This window comes from Tyto alba, unplaced genomic scaffold, assembly GCF_018691265.1.
Source record: "Tyto alba isolate M040663 unplaced genomic scaffold, T.alba_DEE_v4.0 Super-Scaffold_42, whole genome shotgun sequence".
NCBI classification, from domain to species: domain Eukaryota; kingdom Metazoa; phylum Chordata; class Aves; order Strigiformes; family Tytonidae; genus Tyto; species Tyto alba.
In genome coordinates, this window is record NW_024881318.1 from 5752839 (window position 1) to 5773257 (window position 20419).

The following is a 20419-nucleotide window of genomic DNA, read 5'->3' on the forward strand; positions in this document are numbered from 1 at the left end:
GAATAAGAGGGGAGAACCCTTCCAGGGGCAGCTCTCTTATGAAGATGTTAGTATGAAACTCTGGCCCTGCAAAGCCCAACACACCATCCAGCAGCCAAAATTGAGACTGCATGACTCTGGGTCACCGTTGTTTCCACCAGACTTTGTGTGTGGTGTAGGGAAGAAATATATCTGCTTTTCTCCAAACTGTTTCAAAGCCTCCCCCAGAATGGACCAGTTTGTTAACTTGCAATTATTTTTTTTGCATTACAAATTTTGAATTGCACCTGCATGTTGTAAGCAGATGTCATATATCCAGATTACTCCTCTTTGTGCCACCCTGCCTTGGGTTTACAGTTGGGTGTGGCCTTCCAAATGCCATCCTAAATAAGGAATGTGATGAGGGGAGAGGGAGGAAGTATTATTTTTGGAAGCATTTTAAGCAGGAGTTTGTTCCTGGCAAAGTTAAGAGAGATGGGAATGGGAAATTGAGTGTTGTCAGTAGCTTGCCTTGCATCTCAGCAGTGAATTCACATGCAGGTGTCAAGATGTGAAACTTTCTCATTCATGGGGGTAGCTGCAAGCTATCGAATAACTGTGTGAAGTTGGGCTTTAATAATGCCCAAATCAAGAGGCCTCTGTGTTCTGAGGAGAGAAGTAATTCCTTGGAGCAGTGTGTAGAGTGGTGGGGATGGTGCTGCCTGCAACTCATTCCTTAAAAAATGAAATTTAAAAAAAAATGCTGAAATGGGTTTATTAACATCATCTCCTCCTCTTATCTCTCTCATAGATAAGAACTATAATACAATATCAGAGCAGTTTGGACATCAGTTTAATAGCAAAAAAACCCCTGGACACTGCTCCTTGAAAGTGGTTTGCTTGACCTAAACAAAGCCATTAATGTGTATGCCTCAGGACCAAAGATTTGGGTTTAGCTGGACTGCAAATTGAGCTAATGCTTCATAAGATCAGGTTTTAGGACTATGTGAATTCATGGTAGTGGCTGTGTAGGTGAGACCAAAATCTGCATTTGTAATCCAGTTTAAAACACTCAAATGCACTTGGCTCTGAGAATCTTTGGGTGACAGTTTGATGAACTTCAGCTTTTGAGCCATTTCTTTGCTGTGGGAGCAGTGGTTGTCATCAGCCTGTGCAGATGCTGTGCTGTCCCAGGAGGAAAAGCAGCATTTCCCTCAGCAGGAGCATCCTCACCCTCCTCCTTCAAGGCCTCTGAAACTTGATCTGCTCTTGTTTTCCCTAACCCTGTTGGTTGGCAGATTCAGTTACCCTGATTTTTTTTTTGCCTTTTTTTTTTTTTTTTATCTTGTCTGCCATGTGCCCTCCAGGGGTATATAAAATAAAATTTCTTTTCTTTTGCTGTAAAAAGAAATCTGGTTTCTTTGAATGTGAGCCTGCTGCTCAGATGTGCTAATTTTACTAGGACTTAAATTTGCGCTGCAAAAAGTGGTGCTGCAAGGACTTTGTCCTGTAGTCAGGATCAGGCCTGTGTACAGTATTTGCCACATTCTATTTTATATTCCCACTAAAGTGATACACAGGGCAAGGGGGAACACTAAAATTAACACAGGAAGGACTTCAACACCTCCCTGTCAGCATGCACGTCGCTGATGAAGCGCTCCCACCAAGGCAGAATTGTGTTCTGCTAATTAGAATGCAAATATTGCCATCAACAAGATGGTGAAAGAGACATTATAAAGCAGCTAATTAGTTTTGTTAGACCTGGACAGCTAAAACAGTTGAGAATTTATGTTCTTTGAATTAATGAAACAGATTTGAATAGTGACTGGAAGCATGGGGCATGCTGTTAAAATATTATAATCCAGTCCTTTATGATTACTAATAGTGCACCAGCAATTGCCATTTGGGAAGGAGGGATTTGTCCTTCTCGCGTATCCCCCAACATCCATGGAATAGATCCTGGGCTGCTACAGATGGTCTCAGTTTACACCAGTTCTGCTTTAAGCAAGCTGAAAGCTCACCTCTTGAGATTCTTTTCAAGTGCTTGTTCAGGAGCAAGCACTCTTGTTATTAATAACAAGTGGACCAAAGGGTCGATGACACTCCCAGCTATGCATGGAGATGGTATTTTGAAACCTGAAATTACAGCCAGGGGTTTTACTGCATTGTCAAGCACAAAATAGTAAAGTGGAGTCTGTGTTGGATGTCTTCCAGCATCAAGCACGTGCTACCCAAACATCCTGTTTTTGCAGAAGTCAAAGCACCAAAGGCAGTGACATGTCACTGAAGCACAGCAGCTGTCAGGGCCTCTTTTTTTTTTTGGGGGGGGGGGGCAGGATAGAGGGTTAGGCGAAGAAGGTGCGAGCCTTTTTTTCTGGTAGGAGCTGAGCAAGCTGCAGAGATAAAAGCTGTGAGTTTAATGCACATCCTTAGCAGGAGCTGTCCTGGAGCCTGCAAGCAATTTACTAATGTAATGTGAACAGTTTCCTTCCCATAGTGGTGTTTAGGCTGCTGTGCTAGCAAGCTGTGCGAACAGCCTGCAGGACAGGGGCTGGAAACATTCCTGTCTTAGTCCAGGGATGTGTCAGAGAGCCCTGCAGCCCTTTACGGCACAGGGCTGCCCATTCATGTCTGTAAAGCCATAAACCCCTTCACTCTTCTTGGGATTTTAATGGAAGTACAACAAAGTTTGGCTTTCGGAGGAGCCTGGGATGGAGAGTTTTTATGTGGACGTGTCAGGCACGGCGTGCCACGGATGAGGGAAGTGTGATTGCTGGTGCCCTCTCCCAGGGATGCTCCAGCGCGGGTGTTACTGGTGGTGTGTGCACTGCTGGGGTGGCAACACAGGAGCTTGGGCAGTGTCACTGGGCTGGAGCCCAGCTCAGCTGTGGACAAGTGAAATGCCACCCGGTGACTGCGGGTTTTCTGACATTTAAGAGTTTATTATTTGTAAGTGCAGCTCTAGTGGGAGCCTGTGTAGGTGCACAGCTGGGGTTGAGGTGTGGAAATTTAACAGCCCTGCAAAACAGACCAGATTTATTGTGACTTAGTATTCAAGTTCTTCAGCCTAATGCAAATTTGGAGATTCCTCCCCTTAAAACAAAAAACATTAACTGCATTTGCTAGCTCACCTCTTCTCCCATTTATGAAGCAGAAGCGTTGCTGCTGGCTTGCCAGAAACCCCAGACTTCAGGGGTCTGAGGAGCTAAATGTGGTGCTTTCAGGGCTGCAGAATGATGGTCCTGCTGTCACCTTGCTCATTCATGCTGAAATGCAGGTAATTAGTGAGGAGGTACTGGTGTCTCTTAGTTGTTCAGAAAAGCAAGGGTGCCTCTGGGACTGTGGTGGGAGCGGGCTGCTGCCTCTCCTCATGTGGCCACCCCATTCCTGGGACACGCACAGCATCATTGCTGCGATCAGGACTGGATGAATACCTTGAAACGAAGCCTGGGAGCAAGAGTCACTTCATGCTTAGGAGCTTTTGTGCCTTGGACAACACTTCAGCAATCCAGCCTTGCAGCTAGCCGACAACATTCTTTTTTTTTTTTTTTTTTTTTTTTTTTTTTAATATGCTCACTTGATTTAATGTGCATATTTCAAGGTTTGATGAACTACAAACCAGAATGACCAATGGTCCTGCTGATGTGGTTTATGTAGGCAGTGTTTCTTGCTTTCACTTTAATTAGCTTTTTCCCCTTCCTGGTTTAAGATGGGTAAAAAATGACAGGAGCAGTGTGACTTGGGTGGGTTCCTTCAGCAAAGAGCAAGGCCAGAGGTTCTCAGGCATTGTCTTTCATTTTAGTATGAAATGATATCGGACTTATTCCAAGATGAGAATGATGCTGCACCCACCACTTCTGCAAGAAAGAAAGCACTCAAAGGCAGAAGAAGTTTTGACAGATTAGTAGCCAAAGCTGACAGTAATAAGAACAAGAAGACAGTGGGTTACCAGGTAATGTATGATATGAGCGAGTCGGTTGATATCAGGGGAATGGGGCAGGTGAACCCAGGTACATTTTTACAGTTAAGATCTCATTTCTTCAGTTTGAAGCAGAGAGAAATAAAAAGTGGTTGTGGGGAGGGAAAGTGAGGAGACTTTTGCATGAGCTGTGTTGTAGAACGGGAACAGTTTTCCTGTTGCATTTTGGACACCTTCTAGCAGCGTCTCTGGAAGAGCAGGTTTGTGTAGGCCTGACTGGAAGCAGTTGAAAGATGGTCTAAGGGAAGGGGATGGCCACTTTGGGATTCACTAGGCTGCATCCCAATGTAATATGGTGGTTCATAAATTGGAACAACTTGAGAAAGAGAGCATTTTTTTCCCCTGTATGGACAGTCAAGCAATGCAACAGAGGCCCAGAAATATGCTGTCTCCACCCTGAGAGATTTTTTCAAGACCCAGCTGGGTAAAGTCCTGAGCAAATGCCTGTTGCTCTTGTACCTCATTGACCTGGAGGCCCTCAACCCGCCAGTGTCTTCTCTGAATTGCTCCTGCATGTGCTGGGCTGATAGGAAGGTTCATGCTGGGTCACATCCAGAGACTGGTACCGCGGGTGCCTTGCAGCGCCTGCCAACTTGTGTTGCATGGTACGGCACCTTCAGCCCTCCTCAAAATGAGTCGTTTTGTCTTTCAGTTCCGCAATTCACTGAAATTGCTCATGGAGACTCTGAACACCACCACCCCGCACTACGTGCGCTGCATCAAGCCGAACAACGAGAAGCTCCCCTTTAAGTAAGTGGGCTTTCAGATGAGCACATGTTTTCAGCATTATAGCAACAAGGTGTGCTTTGTGCTTTTCTTCTTGCTAAAGAGATTGCCCCTCTTGCGATGCTGTTCCCATAACTGGGATGTCCTTGTAGTTCGCAGGAGTCACTTCTCAGGTTTTATTGTTGTGGGTTTTGTGCCTGTGAAATGACTAATGCAGGTCCTAGTAATTCATAGATATACTCTGCTAATATTGAGCTTCCTTGCTTTGCAATAATAGGGTCTTCATACAATTTCATCTTAAAATTGCTTTGATTTAAATAGTTACAGTACTAAAGGGTGAAAAGTAGCAGAGAAAGAAATGAAAAAATGGAGATAAGTAGTCTGCTTGCAAAATGGCTTGTAAAATGAACAGAAATGTCCTGGTGATTCCAAAATAAATGTGGAAAAAGTAAAGACATGACTTGTTTCAAGATGGCTCCAACAATCTCCTTCAAAGGACAAAGCATCTGTAAACAGGCTCACCCTTGGCTGTGATATTCTCCAGCTTCCCTGGCTTGACTATTCTCCCCCTGCAAACAGCAAAGCAAAATGTATTAATGGTTAGAAGACATTCAGGGACTGGCTTATATTTAACTGATTCATTAGATGATTAGTTGACCGCTCCGGAGAAGGTTGTGTTGACTGTCTGTGCTGAGACAGCAGTTTCTGCGGTCTATTGTATCTATTTCATGTACCATTATGTAGGTACTAGAGATGCTTAGGGCCTCAGTTTCTTGTTACACACTGTACAGGTTGTCCACTTAAATGGAATTCAGAATTACACTTTTTGTTTGATCGCTTTCTTTATGTAAAACACGAAAGTATTTTCTAACTTTCAGTAGTGGAAGCATGGTAGATGCTCTGCATGGTGAAATGGCTTCACCCTTCCAAAGGATGTTTCCAAGATTCCGTGTCCCTACTCAGTTCTAATTTCTGCCCACCCTTCTTCACTTCTTTGCCTTTAACTCTTCAATTCAGTTTTTCATGTGGTGCTTAGGATACAGTTAGTATAATTTTATAAAGGTGCAAGCTCCTGGTTGTCTAGGTGCAGTAATTATCTAAATGAACTCAGTTGTACTTGTAGGATGTTATGGGTAGCAAATATCAGGAGAATAATTCTGCTTGTGTCTACTTGCATTGTGTGAGTGATGACTTGGTCTGATGTGGTGCTCCCCATCTGGCGGATGTCAAAGCTGTCAAAGCTCAGGATTTTGGAAACAAAGCGCAAACCAAAATAGACACAAGAACGGTTCTACATGCAAGTGTCTGTCTGCAGCCAACAGTATTGCAGGAGTCACCGTGGGCTGGAAACGACAGGAGGGTGCTTTGGGTTGGGATGATGGTGTTGCATCCTCATCTGCAAGCCAGAAAGCACTGTTTGAGGTGTCTTGTACCGGGGGTTCTTCTGCTGCAAGAGATTATCTCCTTCCTCAGCCATCGTGGATTGCTTAACTGAAATTGTGATCTGAAAATCTCCATCAATGTTAATCTTGCTGCCACCAGCTTGAGGAATTTGTATCTTTAGCGTGGCTTGAAGAAAATCTGTTTGTTTCTATGTAAAACTCAGGTCTGGAGGATATGGGGATGGCTGTAAAGGAGACTGCATTTCAGAGGCACTTGTGCTGAAAAACACACAGTGCCAGGAGGCATTAGTGAAGTGAAACATCAGTGGCATTGCTGTGGGTTGGCGTTAAAGTGGTATCTTGCAGCATGCAGAACACTCAGTATTATGTTTGTTGTTCAGTGAAAAAAGGCAGACCTTTTTCTAAAATGTAACATTTTTCAGCTCACACGTACATTACATTTTTGCTGAAATTAGATGTTTAGCCTGGAGAAGGAGCCTAATAGCAGCCTTCCAGTACTTACAGGAGCTACCAAGAGGATGAAGCCATGCTCTTCACAGCAGTGTGTGGTGGAAGAACAGAAGTCAATGGCTGCAAATTGACATGAGAGGTTCAGACTGGAGATTAAGGAAGCATATTTTTTTTTTTTTTTTTTAATTCCATGGTGGCAGTCTATCAGTGGAACTGGGGGTCCAGAGAAGTTGTGCAACCTCCATCTTGGGAGGTTTTCAGCCCTTGACTGGATAAAGGCCTGAGCTGTGGGTCTGCCCCCATAGCTGCCCCAGCTTTTGAACATAGGAGCTGGGTTAGAGGCCTCCTCTGATCTCTTGTAAGCTGCATTACTCTCATTCCTACTTTATATCTTGGTGCAAATGTAAGGGGTTTTTTTCTTAGGGAGGTGAGGGCTGTCAGACTTCCAGCCTGGAGGAAGCATTGGCAGTGATATTTGCTGCATCTGACTGGAAGCTGTGGCTGAGGTTGTTCCCCCTTGGAGAAGACTTCAGAGAGAGAGGTGTGAGGGGAATGCCTGACCTCAGCTTTCACTTTGGACAATTTTCCTTCCAAATTCTGTTTCAGGCAGGATTTGTGGTCTCTTACTTGGATTTCCAGGGCAAAAGCAACCTGCCAGGTGCTTCTACCTTCCACAGCAGCAAAAAGGAGTTCATAATAATGGGTATTGTCCCACTTTTAAGCTCTTTATTTCAGCCTCAGCCCATAGCTGGAGTTGTTGCTAGAGAGGCTCCTGGCTTTCCATGCTGATAAATCCCTGCAGCCGCTCAGGTTACTGCATTTCACCCCCACTGAGCAGGGCTTGGCTGAGTTGCAGAAAGTTCCACGTGTGTAGAACATAAATTGCCCTGGGATCTTCCAGAACTGAAGCTTCCCCATCCATCTGCCAGTCCTGTTTATTGTTACGGAAATTGCATGCTTGTGGATTCCTCTCAAAGCGAGTGGCAGCCAAGACTGATTTTCCACCCTGCATCGTGTTCGCAGTATTGTAGTGAATAACCTGATATAGATTTGACAGGACCAGTGAATTGAAAACCACCCGAAGTAGCAGGGGACTATTTTTTACACCGCTTTTGCACAGAGGCCAAGCAGAATTGTTCATGCAGACTTGACCTGCAGGTGTAAATTCTTTGGGCTCTGCAGGGGACAAGCAGGTACCTGAGAAGCTTGTGTTCTGGAACCCTAACACAAACAGCCATGGGCATCTACGTTTATGGACACCTGCATTTTTGTGTCCAAGCTTGATCCAACAACATCTTCCACGGTCCAATATCTGGAGCTGGAGATCTGAGACCTCTTTCTGTATTCAGTGTTGAGGTGAAAGGAGGGAGAAGCAATGGGGAACGCTGGTACCTGGGCTCACTCTCTGTGAAGATAGACTGATCTGGAAGTGGGTTCGTGCCAGGAACCAGAGAGAGCACAGCCCCAATACTCACCTGGAAGATGGCACAAAGTCTTTTAACACAAATGGCTGACGAAAATGAGATGCCAGTGGTAAGGGGTAATGATGGCTAAAAAGAGGAGTGCAGACAGCTGAGAGCAGAAATACCTTGAATTTTCCACATGATGCCTACCAAAGCCCTTAGTCTTAGCACCACTGTTCTTGGTAAACTTAATGGTCCGCAAACTTGTGGGACCTGTTAATTATTTGGTTTTGTTATGAAATTTAATATATCAGATTTGTTTTGCTGTTGAATTTGATTTCTTTCTGAAAATATGTTGTTGCCCTTAGGATTGCAAAAGTTGCCCTTACAGCTGCAAAAGTAATACTGTCCGCTTCATCAGGCAGCTTGTGGTGGGATAGCCTCTTCCTTTTTTTATGGTAATTGTGTTACTTCGCATAGCTGGGTAGATTATGTCTGTAGAGACTCATTGCAACAGATTGTCATCTTGTCCCAAGAGTACCACTTGGCATTGATTGTAGGGCAGTGGCAATGTCCACTGCACTTTAAAAGCACATCATCTTGTGACACAGAGAGAAAATGTGATATCTGTGCAGCCTGCTCCTGAAGCAATGCATGGGATTTGTGGTTATACTGAGGTTTGCGAGGGAATGACTATAGAAAAAAGCTATCCATGAATGTATGGTTTTCTTCATCCCCTATACTACTGATGAGAGCAGAGCTTTTTTCCACAAACTGGAAGCTAATTCCTGTCCCTAAAAGAGTCACTGTCAGGTGGGTTGATGCTGTGGGCTCCTTCTCACTATGTTAATCTCCATTCTAAATATAATTGCAGATTTGATTCGAAGAGAGTGGTACAGCAGCTGAGAGCTTGTGGAGTGCTGGAGACCATCCGCATCAATGCTACTGGCTTCCCATCCAGGTACCAAGCTGGGGATTCGGCGTGGTGTTGTGCTGCTGGTGTGCTTTATTCAGCAAGTTCCTTACCTGGGACGAGGGAGGGAGAAGAAAACACTACTGCTTTCAGGACAAACAGGGTTTATTTACACTGGTTTATATCCAGGATAGATTATCCCCTTTTTATATTCTTTTTAATTTTGCAAAACCCCCATTAGGTCCTGGGTTCCTCAAATCTAAGAGATTTGTTGTCAAGTGGTGAGCTGCAAAGTGAGGCTGCCAGAGGGTTGTGTTGTGTCCAGCGTTTCAGCTGGTGTTTGCAGTTTGGTCCCAAGAAGTAATTTGATGTGATGAAATCTGTGAAAATGCTGGTGTTTGGCAGATAAAGGGATCCAGCTTTGATCCCATACAAAGATGGACAGCAAGTAGCAAAATAATGGCTCTATATATCCTTTGTACCCATCTTGCCTGGAAGCAAGTGTTGCCTAAGAGGACTTGTTCCCTGCTTGCCTGAAGCTCCCCATACAAAAGTTCCTTGCATTGTACAATTTGCTTTACAGTTTCCTTTCCTTTTTTTTTTTTTTTTTCCCTGGGTTCAGACACCTAGAGCAATAGTAATTTCAGCCAAAAATATTTTTATTATACATGTGGAGAAATAAAATAATGGTTGTAAATTATTATTGCAGACTTTTGTACAGCACATCCAAAGCATACCAGGATTCAAACATTTGCATCTTAAAAAGGAAAGGCTACGGGAGGTACAACTCTTCCTGATTGTGACACTAAAATCAGAAGAGGTTTTTAGGGCCTAATAAATTATAAAACATAAACTATAAATAAACCCTGAAGATGGCAAGGGCAAATAATTCTAAAAATGCATCAATTGCATTGTAGTGCCAAGCAGCTTTGTGTTCATGTCAGCAGAGCCATCAGCCTTTTTATATGGGCCAAAGGAGTTATAAATACGCTCAGTAAAGAGTTGGCTAAGCTGAGTGCCATGAGAAACTCCCTGCCCTGTTTTTTGGGGAGGAGTGTGCTGCCTTACCCAGTTACTCTTGTTGCCTGCAAAGAGCCTCTGGCAATTGATGGCAGCTTCTGGGCATTGGCACGAGGTGACTCTGCTGCACCTAGCCCCTGTAAAACCTCTGTTGGCCAGTGACCTCTGTGGACTGGCAAAAGCTGGTGATGGGGATCTCCCTGGCTAGATGAGCACAACTCCACAAGAAGGAAAAAAAAAAAAAAAATAGTAAAAAATGTATCTCTGCCAGCATGAGAAGGTGGCAGAGAGGTGAATGGAGATTTGGGTGGTCCTGTGCGGGGTCTGGCCCTGTTTAGAAGACCCAGCACCACCTTTGGCACCCTTCTCCTGAAGTCTTCAAGGCATTTGTGGAAGTAACTAATAAAAAGTTGCTCCTAAATTACATGATCTCTAAGGTATGGAGGGAAATTAAACACCAGTCCATGCGTTGGGTCTTTTTTTATCTTATTTAAAGCAGCTGCAGGGTCAAATCCATCTGAAGTGAAATCCCTGAAGCAGTGAAACAGCTGTGGTTCCATTTGGAAAAGGCCAGAGAAAAGCAGTTTTATGTTCCTTAATCAAGTGGTCGTCCCAGGGGAGGTTTGGGGAACTCTGACTTGAGAGTTGGCCATGGGTTTGCTACTGGTCTTAGCATAGCTGCAGGGATACCCTGCTTCTCTCCATTCATAATTTTCCTGCACGCTTATAGCATCTTTTCATCTCTGCTCACTTAACTCTGCAGTTTAGACCCCAGAGCACTGAAATTGACTTTTAATTAGTAACTGGGGAGGGGGAATAGAGAGGAGAAACTATTCCAGCACCTGGAGACCAGCCAGGGTCTATTTATGGCAAATAATTGACTAGTGGGAAGACATCTCCGTCCTGTAAAACTCAAAAGCGGTGATTTTTGGCTCTGCTTGTGTGCTTTTGGTTATGAGGTATTTTTCCCAGGACGCTAAGAATACAGAACTCTTCCATCACTGAAACTTGTCAGCTTTTATTCTTCCTTCAGGGGAAAAAAAAAAAAAAAAAAAAAGGGGGTGCAAATAGCTATTTCAGCCTTTCAGAGTGACCTTCTGTTCAGTGTTTGGGATGCTTCAAGGACAGATCTTTTTTTTATTTTATTTTAATGTTTCTAGAAGATAATTGCATACAGGAACAGCTCTATGCTAAATAAAATATTCAGTTTGGGTTCTTGTAGTTCTTTAACCTCCTTGGTCAGAAAATAACAGTCTTGAAAAGCCAAACACAGGAGTTGGACAACATTGCTGAAAGATTGTGAATAGTCAATATATTTGAATTAGCTTTATAAACCAGCTTGGCAAAAGCTGCTACCCCAGGTTCTTATTTTGTGGGAAATACAATAGATGTTTTAGTTCTTCCTGCATTTTTACATCCATGCAATCTGTCTTGGTTGTCATCACAGTAAGCACTGATTATTCCTCTGTTTTTCCTTGTATTTTGTGACAAGTCTGATGATAACAGTTGGTAAAGGATAAAACCAAAAAGGAGGGTCATTACTTTAAATTTAAACCCTGTTTGAAGGCTATAAATTTAAACTGCTTAAGAATGGAAAACTTGATCTTTGTGAGTTTTGCTTCATTTGGAAGTAAGCAACAAGGAACATTCAAAATGTTGTATCTCAAGAGAAGTTTTTTTACAGAAACAGGAGAAAATGTTTATTTTCATCCTGTAGTATTTACATCTGAATATTTTCCAGCATACTGTCACAAGAGTAACTTACGAGAGTAATGTGGCTTTGGGTCAGATCTCTGGATAAAGCCACCTTCTGCTGTTTTTTCACACTTCTCCATCACGGTTACTTTATGGGTTGAAGAACTGAATGTTTTGAGGCTTCAATAATTTTTTTACCTGATTCCTATAAGGAAAAAAAAAAAAGTTTTAATATACTTTTTGTTGTTCTTCAACCCATGTAAGTCATGATATATTCCCACTGAAAGGAGGAAAACATACGTTGGGTACTTCTGGCTTTATTTCATTATTTCCATGGTACACTGCACTCTGCTGCTATCTCAAGTAAAATGAAAATGTATCATTTGGTTTGAAATGTTACGCAGCAGTTAAGAAATGTATTTGGTAGTATGTGCACAAATGACTGTGATGAATGGACTGTCTTACATGTGTAGATAGTAAATCTATCATCAACTTCCATGGGTAAAGCATGGAAGATGTCTCTGTACTATAAATCCATCTTCATTATAGAAACTGGCTACATAAAGATTAGTCTATAGAGAATTAATTAGTACAGATCTCCATTAATAACACAATATTCTTTAAAACAAGTTTTTAACTCGCATTTTATCAAAACTCTCCATTTTAATTCATGCTGGTTTTAGTTTCCAGTCAGTGGTAGAATGGCAGCGGTCACCCAGCATGCCATCACTCTGAATAATGTTATCATTGCAGTCTCTCCGAAATACTGTTATTGTAGTTATGTGTAAAACTTATTGTTTAAGTATTCTTGGCATTTGACTGCTTCCTCTGGTTGCTGGAGCTGACAGATGCAGTATCTTCATATCAGTTCAGTATGAAATCACAGATGCTAAACTCTATAAACATTAAAAATCCATAACTGAAATGTATAGTGGGCATCCTTGGATGATGTACATTTTTTTTTCTTTTTTTTTTGGATAATGTGCCTTTAGCTGTCTTGCAGTCATTTCAGGGAAACAAAACATATAAACAACTTTGGCTACCAATAGTTCTGTTTGCCCACTCCCAACAAAGGTGTCATATGTAAATAGAGGGGTATTTTTGCTCATTCAGCTCTTTGAATATATTCCAGATAATTTCAAGCCATGCCAGTCTGTATGTTTTAGAGCTAACTAAAAGGCAAATCTGTTCTGCTGCAGTAAACAAGGCAAGACAAATTTTCTCCCTGGACCACAGTTTCTAAAATAATTTCATGTCAAATCTTGGCTCAGATGTTCAGCCTGCATGCCCCCAAAACAGACTTTGGCTCCTATAGAAAGGTCAATATAGTTTTGCTCCTTACTGCTTAACATGTCGATCCCTTCAGGGGACAGCACCACGTGGCACTGGCAGGATTTCTGACGCGAAGCCAGGTTCACTCAGCACATGGTCACTGCCATGGTCTTGGGTGATGGTGGGAAATTAATCTTTTTACCCTTTATTTATACTCCTTTCAGCTCTTCATTCAGAGCCGCTGAGATAACATTGCTGTAATCACCCTGAAACAATAGTTTGGAGATATTTTGGACAGTGGCTTACTGCTTGGAGAGATGCTTTTCAGAGGCTTCCTCAGAAGTCAGAATTTCATCCCTGGTTTCTAACCCAAGTCCTCCCTTTAATTGCAAGGCTGTAATAAATCCAGCTCGCTCTGCAGCACAAGAGCTCCTTTTTGGTTTGCATCCTTGTGATTTTGGGCAGGAGCAGCCCCTTTGCTTTGCACCCAGTTGTAGCTTTGTGTAAAGCATGCAAATCTTGTTCTGTAAACCACAGATACAAGACCTAATTTTTGGCATGTGTTATAGTGCATTCCCTCTGTCTAATTCCTGCAGATGACACAGAAATTGATGGGTTGAACAAGTCTTCATCCCCTGGCCAAGCTCTCGAGCATCCTCCTTGCTGCTCAAACCCAAGGAGTTGTTTTTTTGACAGGCATAAGTTATTTCCCTGTGCCCTTCCATTCCTTTTATTGCCTCTTCCCTTTAGTGGCCTGTGCTGATTGTCAGAGTAAGATTTTGATCTTTAAGATTGGTTGTTCTTGACCTCAGCCCTGAGATTTTTTTTTTTTTTCCCCTCTTGGGAAAGTTTGATCACTATCTGTCCAGTCCTTTTTACATCCTTCTTCCTCTTTCTCAGTTGTGCAGATACCAAAATCTTCCTGATTACAGTTTTTCGCTTACAGCACCTGTCTGCATTTTATAATTTAATAATTATAACAAATTGTATTTACTTAGTGGCCCTTGGTAGTTTCCAGCTCCTAGCAATGAGACATGCCCATGCTGTGTGTTCTGTGTCAGCATCCTGAAAACACAAGATCTGCGTTTAATTTAATACCCGTCAACGAGTTGAGCTGAGGTATAACCTTCCCATAATCTGTCCTGATTTGCCAAGCAGTGGGGTAACATGGCACATCTTTTGTCTTGTGCTGGGAATCGCTCTGTGGTATAGCAAGAGAGAAATAAATTCTCTCATTTTTCTATGCTGTAGATGCAGCTGCTGAACCTAAGAAAAAAGATATATGTATGCAGAAAAGTAGAAAAAAGTGTTTGTGTGCCAGATTATTGAGCTTTAGTATTTCTGCACCAGGGAGATCTCGCTTGTAGGGTTGGGGGATCATGTTTGTTTCTCTCGGAGCACATAGTTGTAATTTTATACTGCTCTAAACTGTAACCCTGGTTTAACGAGGCATGTTACATTAAACCCGAAGGCTTTAATTGTTCCTTTCTCTGAGAGGGATCCTGTAACAGCACCTCTGAACCCCTGCAGCTTTCTTTTGCTTGTGAACTGGGACTGCAGATATTCCGGTGAAACTTGTGATGGACCAGCTGAGCCCCGGCGTGTCAGGGCTTTTGTTTTGATGTTCTGTGGACAATAATACAAGCAGTGTAATCTCAGGACTGCAATCTCCTGCTAAATCAGCGAGGACAGTGAGAGTGGCCTCACTACAGCAAGGGTGAAGCAAAGTTGTGCTGTGGAGGTGCAGCATTTGGCTGTGAACCTCTGGGAGATGTGAATAGAGGACTACAGATGCCACCAGCCCAGCAAAACCCCCCGACAGCAATCAATGAGCATTATTCCCTGACACTTCCAGTGTCTCATGTGAGACTTAGTCCTTAAAAGCGAGTTATGTTTTTTATATTAAAGATGGACTCAAATAGAAGCAAGTGGAAAATCAGTTTTTGCCACCTTGCAAAATGAGAATTACAGACTCTGAAGAGAGACCCTCTATGTAGTGACTTGTGATCTATTTTTAAGGAATTTCTGTATGTATCTGACTCCTGCTTGAAAGCAGCTGCAGGATCCGTGTCTCTGTCTTGGTGCAAGAAGATGATGGATTTTGCTGCTTTCTGCCCACCCATGCCCTGTTACACGTGTTGCCTTTTCACCATCTACTCTTTGCTGGAGGAGCCTGGATGGCACTTGCAGGATGACTTCTTCCTTCAAATAGCAGCAGTTAATAATATCAGCCCCTAAACTGACTCTGGCAGGTTAATAGGAATACTCCCTCCTCATCTTTTCTCCCAGGCTTGAGTAATACCCGAGCCAGGCAGGAGGTGTCCAGCATCGCGCACCTGGCTGCGTACACTGCTTCTCCGATCGGGTTTGATTTGGAGCTGCATAAAGCCTCGAGTGTGCTTAAAACAAGGATGGGTTTTATTTTCACAAAGCAGAAGGATTAAGCTGTGGGTGCAAAATGGGGAATGTAATTATAAAACAAAGGCATTTAGAAAGCAAAGAGAAAACAAGTTTGTGCTTAAAGACCTACGTGACACAAACCTGTAGTCTTGCATATCTTTGCATTCAGTTTTGCAGCACCTCACACCAGAGAGAGCTCCCCATAGAAGATACCCCTTTTTTTTTTTTTTGTGATAATCCAATACTTCTGGTCATTTGAGTGTGGGTAGCCTTTACTGCCCAGCCTCAGGGCTAGCCCATGTAGAGAGGGAAAAAATCACCACTAAATCTGGCTACACCAGAGCTACTCAAAGCAATCTGAGCATGGGAAATCCTCTCATCACAATTTCCTTCTTGCTTTTATTTTCCCTTTTGGTTCATGTGCAACACTAAGGACTCTCTCTAATTTTTTCCATTCCCATATTCTTTGCAGAAGGTGTCCTGGGTGTCCATGCAGGAATTGCATACCACTTCCCAATCCTTAGCAGTCCTTTGTGGTTTGGTTTGGTTTTTTTTGTTTTTTTTTTTTTTTCTCCTTCTTTTGTTATTGTCATAAACATTTTCATTTCTTCTACTGTGCTCTTTAATTAGAGTATTGCTTTTAATCAAACTGGCTTTCCTCTGCTGTTGCATTTTCTGGATTGATGTGAAACTCTTGGTCAGGTATTTTAAAATAGGTACTATATTTCTGGTATGCCTATCTTACCAAATATCCCCACTTCCAGCTTTCAGGAAGTTTCATTAGAGATGAATTATTTTATAGAAACAGCAGTCTTGACCATGGGAGGTGTTCAGGTGGTGTGAAGTCTCACCCAGCCCCACTACTGCAAACTGGTCAGGTGTAAGGACCTATCACAACCATCGCTCTGGACCTTTGCAATTTATTTTGCCATTCTTCCCCCCCCCCCTCTTGAAGCAGAAAAATAGGAAGAATTGGGTGTAATAACAGAAAAATAAAGGCATGCATGGGGCAGCTGGGCGGAGAAGGGGATGTTTCTGCATGCCTGCTTTGCATATGGTCTATTCTCATCTTGCCTGCCAGAACACCAATGTGGTTGGGGATCAGGCTCACAGAAGGTTTTGTTGAGTGAGGGCAGAAATCAAAATCTCTGCAATTCTCTCCCATCTCCCCTTGACGTTTGTTTTGCATAATTTTTTGAAATAATGATGGCTGTACTTGACATTGCTGGAAATGCCTGGTATTTTAATTGAAAACTCAGGTTTTAATGGGTCCATAACTCACTGTGTTAATTTGGAGGAGGCTGAAACTTGGCAGATGCTGAACCAGTTTCAGGATCCAGTCTGCAGGCTCTACATCTAGCAGCTGTGGCAGGAGATGATATTTCCTAGCAGTAAGATACAGTGCTCTGATTCCTTCAATTAGTGTTGCATGTTTGGAAACTTCACTGCAGGTGATGGTGAGGCATCTTCCAAGTAGCTGCGTTGTCTTTACAGAATCCACAGATTTTCTGTTTGCTTTAAGCGTCTCGGCTGCAGATCTCAGCATGGAGTGATTAATGAATTAATTGATTCAAACTGACACTCAACAGAGTTTGAAAAAGCAAAATAAGGAAGACTTTATATTTGATTCATTCTCTATCATCTTATCAAGGTTGCTTTTTACAATTTTTTTTTGGCCAAATCAGGAGATCCATGATCTCTTAAAAATTTGCATATCCTTTCCCAAGGGAACAGTGTTGTTGCATTTGACTGGTAAAATGCAGCAGCTTGGGAAGCACATCAGGAGGAGTGAAAACAAGATGGCCCACGTCCTTTCTGTTCCAGGCTAGAAATGTACTGATAAGGTAGTTCAGTAGCAGAAGAGGCTGAGACTGGGGGTTGGGACTGGGGTGACCTAAGTTCTTTTGGGTGGCTTTGATCCATGCTGAGGGTAGTGGTGAGAGATCTCTTGGTATACGAGGTTCATATTTTGACTTGCCTGTGACTCAAAATGCTTTATTTTAAGGAAATAATGCCTAGCATGAAGACTAATCCTGTGTATGTTTGGTTTTAGATGGTCCTACCACAACTTTTTCAATAGATATAGAGCTCTTATGAACAAGAGGGACCTCTCTATGGGAGACAAGAAGCATATCTGTCAGACCTTTTTGGAAGACCTCATTAAGGTGAGCTGGGATCAGATCTTATGCATTAATTTTTGCAGCATGGAAGCTCATGGCTTTTATATGATCTGAATTGATTTTCTTGCTCCTGCTTGACCTGCTGTTCTTGCAGGTGCTGTTTGAGCCTAGGCATCCTGGAGCTTTTTCCAAAATGAGATAGTCTTGCAAGGAGGTAGGATGAGCAAGTGTGACATGGCATCTCTTGATTGCAGTCAAGCTGAACATACCATTTCTGTGCTGGTGAAGTCCAGAGCTCGCTATCACTGTCTGTAAATGAAGAATTGGCCATGTTTGAGAAAATTCATCCCCACAATACCTCCTGGTTTTGGCTAGCCATAGCTGGAGCATATTTTAGAGCTCCAGCTTTGGACAACATCATCAACCTTAATCAATCATCAAATGCCTCTTTGCACAAATGAGTAAGAGAAAAATGAAATAAATGCCCTATTTTGGTGTGTGGGAGACTTTTAAGAGCTATTAATAAGTAGAACAAGCATCCCATATATTGGGACCTTTTTCCTTAAGCAAATAAGAAGTCTTTGCCATCTCTCCTCACCAAAATGTTACTACTCACATGTGTGCATTATTTTTAAATTGCAAATGTGCATGCAAAGGTTTCTTCCTGTTGTCTTGCTGTTGAGCAGTCCAGAATGTGCATGGCACCTTACCCAGGTTTTAATTTTTTATTTGTTTACCTCACAGGATTTTGAGGAATATACTCAGTTGAGTTCTTCGCTGTAAAAGCCATTCTTTTCAGGTACTGAGTATTTTGTTAGCTACAGGGCCATTTGCAATGCATGTATGACTTTGCAAATATAAGCCTTAATCTTTTTGAGAAAGAAATCTTTTCTTTAAGTCCTCTGGCATTGCATTGCTCTGTTTGAAAGAAAACAAATGAAACAAAACAAAAACAACACCCCCCCCAAAATCCCATTGCAAGCCCCAAAAAACATTAAAAATTTGTGTGAATATATAGAACTTAAGACCGAATCCTAGTGCTGCATTCCTCAGTGGGTATACAGAAGCTCAAGTACTTTGGAATCTAATAATATCTTTGTCACTCAATTAAGAAGAGATGTGAGCTGAGCTGATAAATTTGATTCAAAGTAGTTTTTTTTTTTTTAATTTGCATGTACTGTGCAACATAGACTGAAAAAAAAAATAATTAAAAGGTTTGCCTTCATTTAATTTACTTTTCTTTATGTTTTTGAAAAGGATCCAGACAAGTTCCAGTTTGGAGAGACCAAGATCTTTTTCCGTGCAGGCCAGGTGGCATATCTGGAGAAACTGCGAGCAGATAAGTTTAGAGCTTGCACAATCATGATTCAGAAGACAGTGCGGGGCTGGCTACAAAGGGTCAAGTACAAAAGGCTGAGAAAATCTGTAATCGCCATCCAGTGCCACATGCGTGGGTACCTGGTACGAAGGTGGGTCCTAGGAAGCCCTCCGATGGGGGACTAGCTGGGAGGTCAAGTGGAAGAAGACTTCTGGGCACTTGTATTCTCAGTCTGTTCCATCTTCTAGGCCTTAAACTTGGGGATTTTGTATGAGAAACATTGAAAATGCTCTACATGGGGTGGTGTTGTCACAGGGCTGAAAGGCAAGACCCATATTGTGCACAGAGGTACCACTATAGTGAAAGTTTCTGTGCCAAAGTCAGGACTCATTCCTGGCCCCACTCTCCAGCTTTATCTGGGGGCAAGAAACAAAATTCTTTGTCTCAATTTGATTTCATATCTGCATTGGTTTAATTTCTATGTACTGAGCCAGGGCTGTATCATAGGCAGCTAGGCTGTAATCGGATGACTAAAGTACTCAGAGATATTTAGGTGAAAGTGTTTCACAGAACTAGTATTTTTCTGGGACTACCTCTGGCAAAGGACATTTAGATCAGCCAGTGAGCACTTTACTGGTTGGTGTGCTCTCCCCTTTGCAAGGACCAGGTTTGTGCCTCCTTGGTATCCAAAGGGAGTTCTCAGAATTGATTTGCTGTGTCCTTTGTAATGGAAAAAATCACTCTAAGTCACTGGCACTGGAGCTATTGACAGTACAGAGCAATAGAACCCAATGTTTAACTCTCTGTGTGCAGGAACCTCAAGTGTCCTTGTGTCAGTGGCTTGCTGGAGTTTTGGTAGATAATGCTGCACTGGAGAGCAGGCTGCTGGTAGCAGGTGGGGGATGAGTGTGAAGTAGCAGTAAAGCGGTGTTACAGCACCCCAGCACACAGGTCACCCTGCATCTTGTGCCCCTCACTCATGTCAAACACCCCCATTCTCCTGCATCCAGCCAACCTGGCTTTCAGGCGCTTCGCAGGGAGGAACAACGAGTAGATTTGGGTCCTTTCAGCTTTGTTCCCCTTCTTGCTTTCTGCTTACATAAGCTGTGGTGTGCTACCTGTGTTGTTTGGTTTTGAGCAGCAATGTTCTCCCTGGCCCTGAGTTAGTGTCTGCCCACAAGAAGTGCTGCTCCCTAATCTGTAGCCCAGTTAACTCTGCTTGCGCTTGGAAACATGAGATGCTGCTTGTTTGCTGCAAGGCTCCTGCACGGTCATTTCTTCACTCCTGATTGCTGGATGAATGTCTATTTCTATCAGTTACTGAAGCAACTAAAGGTGAAGAACTTCCATATTCCTTCCAAGGATTTCCTCTAAATCATACTGTATTTTGGAATAACATCAGAGATGCTAACTGAATTTGTGGTATTATTTGTGCTTGTGAAAGGGATTGGCATCATGGAGAATCCAGGGACGAGAAGGGCTTGAATAAGCAAAACTGGGCAGTTTGACTTTTATTTAAAACTAAGCACAGATTTTTCTTGTCCTTCTAAGTGTAATTCTCCAGGCTTGTGGCTGCAGGTCCCCATCAGCAGTCTTACAGCTCACTTGAAGATAAGGCAAATGAGACCTAAGCAATAAGAGGAAGGTTAAGAAAAACGGAGAGTCAGTGATTAACTTGAGCCTCTCTGATGGACTCTCCATGCCCATCTACAGACTTGGACTCCGTATTTGACTATGTGTCAGCCAACCATCCCTCTAAGGA

The 20419-nt window shown here is 42.7% G+C and overlaps 1 protein-coding gene across 1 annotated transcript in view; it reads left to right on the plus strand.

The window, feature by feature from the left end:
- MYO5B (myosin VB) overlaps positions 1-20419 on the plus strand; it is a 148249-nt gene that overhangs the window by 80781 nt on the left and 47049 nt on the right. The window contains exons 15-19 of the mRNA XM_042804532.1: positions 3761-3910; positions 4590-4687; positions 8794-8880; positions 17273-17384; positions 18597-18808. Coding sequence (XP_042660466.1) covers positions 3761-3910; positions 4590-4687; positions 8794-8880; positions 17273-17384; positions 18597-18808 — 659 coding nt within the window. The remainder of the gene's footprint in view (positions 1-3760; positions 3911-4589; positions 4688-8793; positions 8881-17272; positions 17385-18596; positions 18809-20419) is intronic.